This window comes from Lonchura striata, chromosome 9 (assembly GCF_046129695.1).
Source record: "Lonchura striata isolate bLonStr1 chromosome 9, bLonStr1.mat, whole genome shotgun sequence".
Lineage (NCBI taxonomy): Eukaryota > Metazoa > Chordata > Aves > Passeriformes > Estrildidae > Lonchura > Lonchura striata.
Window position 1 is genome coordinate 13,286,275 of NC_134611.1, and position 7,808 is coordinate 13,294,082.

Consider the following 7,808-nt stretch of genomic DNA (forward strand, 5'->3'; position numbering starts at 1 on the left):
GTAGGGATTGCAGTGGGGAAGAATTGTCAGCTGATGTCATCAATAGCGCTTTTGTTAATGAATGGATGACCATTAGCAAAACCCAGAGGTGGGGTATCAGCATATCCTTAGCAGAAAAGCTGTGTGCATTGATGCCTTTTTAAAGTCACAACCTTAAAGCAACTGTGGTAGGAAGACTTCTAGAAAGTTATCCAGGAATTGCAGCACATAAAGGAGTAGAGGAGTCAAAACATTCCTTTCCACAAAGTCAGCAGTATTGGAAAGCTGTCACAGGAGAACTGAATGAAAAATGGTTTTGTTAAGTTGTACCAAGTAGTTCAGAAAGGAAGAGAACTTTGTGGTAGTGAAACAAGTGTGTTCTTTCTGGCTAATTGAGATGGCCAATAGCTCACAGTCAAGCAGTCCATGAAGGTCACACTCAGCCACGCAGGGAAAGCAAGAGGGGTCTGTCTTTGGATCTGTCTGAGCTACGAGCTGCCCCTTTGTAAAAGCCTGGAGAACAGCACTGAGCAGCTTGAGAGCTGGGAATGGAAGAGTGCAGCCCTGGAGCTGTGGAGAGAAACTTTTGTCAGAGTCATACTGCCACCCTAATTTTAGTACAGGCAATAGATACTGTGCAGATCAGGATATTTCTGAGGTTTTAAAGGGATGTTTTTAATGTGTGCTCTGAGTGCCATAGAACCTATTTGATAGTGTGAAATGCTCATTTTTAAGTTAAAGAGTAAAGCTGGTGACCTCCCCATGCAATGTATATTTTTAAAAAAATCATAGAATGTGGTAGACAGTGACAACATACTGAAATAGTGCCACTGTTCTCATTGCTAGCAGATTATAAGATCTGTTGCATCTCATATTTAACTGAACCCTGTTTATGCATGAATTATTTCACTAGTGACTTGAAACTGGCTTCAGAAGTCCAGTAGGTCAAAGGAAGCCTTTATATTTTAATGTTCTGACAGTGACTTTCTAGTGCTACTTGGTACAAGTTTCTTCTTAGGATTGTTTTTGTAAAGACTCACTTCACAGTGTTTGTCCCTGACTGATAAGACAGCTTCAAGAACAACATTTCGAGTAGCAAAAACTTATCTTGAAGTCTTTGTTGTTCAGCCAAATGGCCAGTACACTCAAAGGGGTACTGCAGAGAGTATCTAGGGCAAAACAACCAGTGATCCTGCACTGTAATAAATTGGCTGCTTTTGCTTCTTGTTGTTATTGTTGCTAAATTGGTGCAATGATGGACACTTTCAGGGCCCTAGAAAATAAATAATTTTCATTCTCACTCTAAACAAAACTATTGCATAGTGATGATCTTCTTCACACAGGGAAACTTGCTGTCAAGTGATTGGAAGCTTTTCTTAATGGCATGCAGTGTTCCCCTAAGAAATGTCATTTTAATTGGGATTTTTATTTCCCATTTATGGGCAGCTGTAAGATGAATTGCATTATGCAGTGGCAATTCCAATTAATGAAGGGCAATGCTGGATTTTCTCTGTGATCTCTTTTACTAAAGGGTGGTGCCCATGAACCAGAACTGTGTGTGATTTGGGGAAAACAGAAGATGCCAGGTGAAAAATTATGGGAGTTGAAATAAACCTGTTGAGACTGTTGTTGGAGAGGGAAGAAGAAAAGAAAATCTATACAACAGCCAACATAATGTTGCTTGTTTATTTCAATACTTGTAAACAACCCCTTCTCATGCCTTAGCATTTACTGCCCTGTATTTTGTGTTCTCCTCAATACAGCCAAGCCCATGGAAAGCCAACAGAAGTGAACATAAACCAGGCTCGCTGTCCTCCACCCGTGACTCTGCCTTTACCAGTCCAGTGTCTGTAACCAAACCAGCGGTACTGGCAAGTGGCTCAGTCCTCACCTCTCCCAAAGAGGTAAGGGTTGGGCTTGGGGATAGGCTGGGAGTTTTTGTCACTATCACCAATTAGAATATAAACATGATAAGGCCCTCTCTGTTTGTGGTACCTACCTTTGCACCCTTGAGGGATGACTCACTTGCACATTCTGCCACATCAGTGATACACTAGAAGAAATAAAAATGGGGTTTATCTGGCTGTAAAACCATTGGTGTTTGTTCAACTGTATTTTTTTTCCTTCCAGTAAAAAAAACAAAAAGTACTAATGCTTTAAATGGTGTTGTGTAACAAGACATGAATCAGCTTGGTGTTATGGGTGTGCAGATACCAAGAAATGATGTGAATAGGTAGGCAAATTGATTCCCATGATGTTTTTCAGTATAGGAAAGGAAGGGGAAGGAAGGTGATCTGCCTAATTTCCTTTCTCTGGAACAACAGCACAAGCACTCAGATCTGAGGGGCTGAAGGAGTTTAACATGTGTACATATGACTTTTCGGCTACAGTATCTCTTTTTAATTTTGACAATGGGAGGAGGTAATCTGCTGAGATGGAAACTGACTTGCCCCTAGTTTTGGTCTGAAGTATAGAGAGAACCTTGAAATACAAATCTCTTAATATTTCAGCAATAACTGTGACAGAGCATAAGGAAAAAAAAGAACAAAAATAGAACAGACGGTGATAAATTCCTGGCCAGTGCAGCTGCTCTTTACAGTTTTGACTTTATGATCTAGGAAGTCTTTTTCAACCTTAATGATTTTGTGATTCTGTAAATGATGATTCACAACATCTGAAATCAGCTTGTTTTAACTGTAGAATTGGGGGATTTTTCCAGTTGTGCACTTGTCTTGTTCTGTTGTAGGCATTACTTCTAAAACAAGGCCTTGTTATCTTTATGATTCTCTGCTTTGTGGACTTTACTTTGTAGCAGCCTGCACTTTTCTGTCTTAGCCACAGCTGAGTGTACAACCAGTCATTAAAGACAATAGTTAATACACAGTCACCTGTCATTTTGACAGACAGAGCTTACACTGTTCCTTTCTCTTACCTTGCTTTTCTCTCTTTAGACCAAGTTCTTTGTGCTGCTCACAACTTTCCTTCTGTGTAATGCACAGCACACTGTGTATGGACAGTGTAAATATGTAAACTTCAACAGGCTTTCACCTCAGCAGACAGGAGAGAGGCATTACTTTATATCATACAGGAGTAATGAAAGTGTTTCCTTCACCTGCGCCCAGGAAGGTCTTCTGTGAAACTCCAGTCAGTGAAGATGTTGGGTACCAACCTGAGAGCTAAACATGAAGGGCTTAAGAATTCCTTCCAGCTAAACTGGACACTTGTAATACATTTCTCTTTGAATCTGTTGGAGATTTACCATATGAAAACAGGTCTGTGGCCAGCAGATAGTACTGCAATCCTAGTTCTCCAGGACTATACACATAGTCTCTGGCTTTTTGTTTCTGAAAGGAGGCTAATGCACTTCCTGCAGAAGTGGTGTAAATAACACCTCTATTCATAGGAGACCACAGTGTGTTGAACACTAAAAGGGTGCCAAGTAGTACTGGCCCTGTCCCCACAAGCCAGTCTAAGACATCCAGGCTTACAATACAGCCTGAGTTCTTAAAATGAATTCGGGTTTATTTTTCTGTAAGAGTAACCATCTGTGTTACATGACAGACATCAGAGCAAATCTGAGGTGATGCATAGTGCTCTCCTTCATAAAAACCCAAACATCCAAAAAAGCAACACCAAAAGACTGAGATGCCTTGATGTTTCAGTCAAAGGGATAAGCTTACTTTAGAAGAGATGCCAGTTTAGTATTTTAGTGCTAAAGAATATTTTGTAAAACATAACCCTTCTACAGAAAATTATGCCTAAAAGCAGAATTGAGGTGAAATTAATTCCCTTTTAGAAATCTGTTGTTTCTAAACTTTAGCTGTAACTGTCTTGCCCTGATGTGTAGAAATTACATTTCAATACCTCAGTAGTTTATTAGAGATTAAAACAGTCACTAGCAAAGAGTTCAAGTTGAGTATTTCAACTTACCAGAAGACATCTAATTTTAGTCTCCTTTGTTCATTGTTACCTTCTGTCACTGCAGTCAAACTAATAGTTAGATTGAGAGCTTAATTTCACTCTTGTGTTGGCTTTTTATCCTGATACTTGCAGTCACTCATTAGGTCTGTTACAACTGCTGATTTGTTTCTTACTGTGTTGAATTAGACAAAATCTGGAAGGTCTGCCTGAGAAATTACTTCCAGGCTGCACTTACTTCCTTGCAGGCATTATTTCACACCAGTGTTTCACATGCAACAGCCATTAGAAATACAAGCAGCAATTGCTGCCTTGTTTTTAGTTCCCTTGATCTTTGCTCAGAGCACTGTGATAAAAATTTTTGGCACAGGAGATTAATTTTGAAGAGCCTGAATTTGCAACCTTCCCTCGCAGCTTATAAAAGTGTGTGGGGAGAAAAACACTACAAACTTCAGGAAATTTTACTGGTTTAATCTTGATTTTTAAAAAATCAAAGCATGTGCATGAAGAAAAGGTAGTTTTGCATGCAAGATTCTGGTGTCAGTTTTCCATAATAATGATTAAATTCCTCATTGTTTTAGAGTAACCAGACATGAACTCCAGCAGGAGGTTAAGATACTGGGAACTTTCCCATAATATGTTTTGTGTGCCCAGTCAAAACATGGAACAGATAAAATTGAAAGCTCACCTTGGTTAGCAGTGCTCCTATTGCAGGATCATGGCCAGATACTGCCAGTGGGCCTGGTTCACAGACTCCAGATTAAGAAAATTTAAACACTGTGGAAGAGCACAGGAGGTTTCCTTGTGTTCCTGCATTGAGCTGAGTAGATTTCCCACAGGCTCCAGGGTTGACCGTGTCTGGCTCCACACTGAACCCCCTGAGCTGAGTGTACAGAGCAGCACTTGGCAGTATTCTCCTCGGGGAGTATTCCAAGGCTGTGGCTGCCTGTTCCGCACCCGGTTGTGGTTACTTAAGGATGTGACCACTCCCTGAAAGGAGATTACCTCCCCACAGCTTAATGTCAGGGTAGAGTCTGTCAGGATGACTTAAAACACAAATTTGAAGTGAGCCTGATCTGCTTAATTTGCTAATTTTTGTAGGGCAGGAATCCTGCATGGATTTTTTTGCCCTCATACTCTGTTGTAGGCACCAGCTTGCTTGAGAGAGTTACATTACAAAGGAACAAAATAAACATATTCATGGCCATATGAATTGACTCCTGGGGAAGAAAAGAAGTTGAGGTAATAATAGATGGGAGAAGTGAATGTGCAACACCCATTAGTATTTTGATGGGAATTGGACATTAGGTTGGGGTTTTTTGAGATGTTGAGAGCCACCCAAGGAACTGATGAGTGCTTGAAAGGTGTAAGCACAGCCACTGAAGAGGCCTCAGGTTTGCAGCAGTGCAGTTTGATTTCTGTGTTCTCCCTCCCTATGCAGAGTCCTTCCAGCACCACCCCTCCCATTGAGATCTGCTCCTCACGCCTGACGAAGCTGATGCGCCGGACCACTGATAAAAAGAGCGAATTCCTGAAGGCACTGAAGGATGATAGAAATGGGGAGATTACAGAAAACAGGGAATGTGACAAGCTGGATGATGTAAGATCACTGTCCTTACTGTGTGTACAGTCATTACTGTTGAAGGAGTTGGGGCTGAAAAAGCCCTGAGCAGTGTATGTAATTCAGGCTCTGGAGGAGGAAGGGAATGACTCCCACTGGTCTGGCACACATGCCAGTGGAAATAGTGCACAGCAGTGATGGAGGGAGATGTATAGCACAGTGAAATTCAAGTGGATAAGTAATAAATGAGGTGGAAGGGAAGGTCACAGATGTTGAAGGTAATCTAGATTTTTTGCAAGGATTCTCTAAGGAGAGAAACAGTATCATATCTCAACATCTTAGGTTGCTTTCCAACTTCCCTGTCAAACTGCATTCACAGAAAAGTCGAATTTTGTGCTTGTGAAAGGTGCAGGAATGTGGCTCAAGCCTCAGAGGCTTAAACCAGATGCCCCAAATACATAGATTTGTGCCTTAATGTGTATGTAAAGTGTATCTTTAGGAGCATTTAATTCTCATTGTTTTCTTACTGTTACTCTGAGCTGCTGGTGATGGCTTTGCAATGCCAGCACTCACTGCCTTGGCACAGCAGCACAGGCCACCAAACGTCCTTTGTCCTGTGTTGTCCTGTCACAGCCAGGTACATGTTCCTGCAGCTTCTGTAAAAAACACTGGCTCAAGGTGAAAAGCTTGGCTGGACTTCCAAAGGCAGAAGCCTGAACTTGGAACTGTGCTGTTGGCACGGTCTGTGCAAGCACATTTTGATGGTTTTATTTTTCTTTAGATGGAGAGCAACAGCACACCAGAACCAAAGGAAAACTGGGAAGAGAACTGCCATCAGAATGGCCTTTCTCTCCCTTTGCCGGAGGAGGGGGAAAACCTCTCCCATTCATTGGAAGCCGAACACAGGTGAGTAAATGGCAGAATGAAGTGTCTGGAGTAATGAAGAGTGAGTCCTTGGGCTGTGTGAGGAGAAGGAAACAATTTTAAAGAAAAGTATTTTTGGGAAGCAGCAGTAGCTGTGTGTGTGCAAGGAAGGAGGTATTTGTTCTTTATGACTAGTGCTGGACTGGGTGGGGTCTTACTGAAAGTAAAACAAGACACCAATGACAGGTGAGCCAAGGCTTTACCAAGGTCTATAATTAAATTCCAGTGCTTCTTTAATGCCACATCCCTGTGTGTTATGTTAATGCTGCCTAGAGATATTTATCTGCCCACGGTGGGAGTCAGCATGAACCAAGGGTGATTCTGGTTAATTTGCAAGCTGGTGTCCTAAATGTAATGATTTGAAGACATACACCACACTTTATTTGCACTTAGAATACTTCTGTGCTGCTTTACATGCTGTATAAAAGTGGAGGAGAGTTAAGAAAATGTTTACCTGGTATCTCAGGTTGTATCTCACATGAGTAAGCAGTGTGAGTATCTGGTGCAAGCAGGCAGTAAGGTTCAGGAGATTCTGAGCTGTGATACTGGTTTGGTTGCCTCATGTCCTCCTTCAGTGTCCTTGAGTTAGAATTTCAAATCCCTTCCTTCCACCAGGCTGGTTATGTACCCATTGTACAGGGCTGCTGATGGTTAAATATTTGTAAAAGACATTGAAAAATGGTGGGTAAACACAAAGAATTGTTGAAGTGGTCTGTGATAGAGAAGATTTCCCTGGTGAATTTGGAGTGATTTACTATGAAACCTTGTTTTTCATGGATAAAGTGTTCCTTCCTTTGCCATTGTTCCCTTGCTTTAGTTCCCATGCCCCTTTTATTTTCTCCACAATCAGGTTATTGAAAGAAATGGGATGGCAGGAATATCCTGAAAATGATGAAAACTACCTTCCCCTCACCGAGGATGAGCTCAAAGAGTTCCAAATTAAATCAGAGCAGGTATGTTTACAGCTCTTGCTACTTGTGACTGCTCTTCTTCCTCTCGTTTCTCAAGGGCTTATTCTTAAGGGTGTTCAAAAGGACCAAGCATTTAAGGGAGACTTGTAGAATGGATGGTTCTGCATTGTCCATGTGTGTATACACAGTTAAATGTGGCGTTTGTGTCCACCACAGAGGGTTGGTGAAAGTTACTCTCCACACTTCTGCTCGTTTTAAAACTTACTTTCATTCCTACAGCGAAGAAGAAATGGATTTGGGAAGAATGGATTTCTTCAAGGCCGCTGCTCCAGCCTGTTGTTCCACTGGGGAAGCACTTTTAAGACAAAGATTGAGGACTCAGACACAGAAACAAGTAGCAGCGAAACGTCAGATGACGATGCCTGAAACCGGGCACAATAAAATTAAAATAAATAAAACCAACCCAATAAACTCAGTTCATAGTTCAACACGTGTTTGGGGTTGTATAAACTAAA

General features: G+C 41.4%; 1 protein-coding gene across 1 annotated transcript in view; it reads left to right on the plus strand.

Annotated features, from left to right (window-relative positions):
* The window catches only part of GPBP1L1 (GC-rich promoter binding protein 1 like 1), a 31,163-nt gene extending 23,355 nt beyond the window's left edge, over window positions 1-7,808 (plus strand). Inside the window, exons 8-12 of the mRNA XM_021528612.2 lie at window positions 1,743-1,883; window positions 5,339-5,497; window positions 6,240-6,364; window positions 7,233-7,335; window positions 7,573-7,808. Coding sequence (XP_021384287.1) covers window positions 1,743-1,883; window positions 5,339-5,497; window positions 6,240-6,364; window positions 7,233-7,335; window positions 7,573-7,719 — 675 coding nt within the window. The 3' untranslated portion in view covers window positions 7,720-7,808. The remainder of the gene's footprint in view (window positions 1-1,742; window positions 1,884-5,338; window positions 5,498-6,239; window positions 6,365-7,232; window positions 7,336-7,572) is intronic.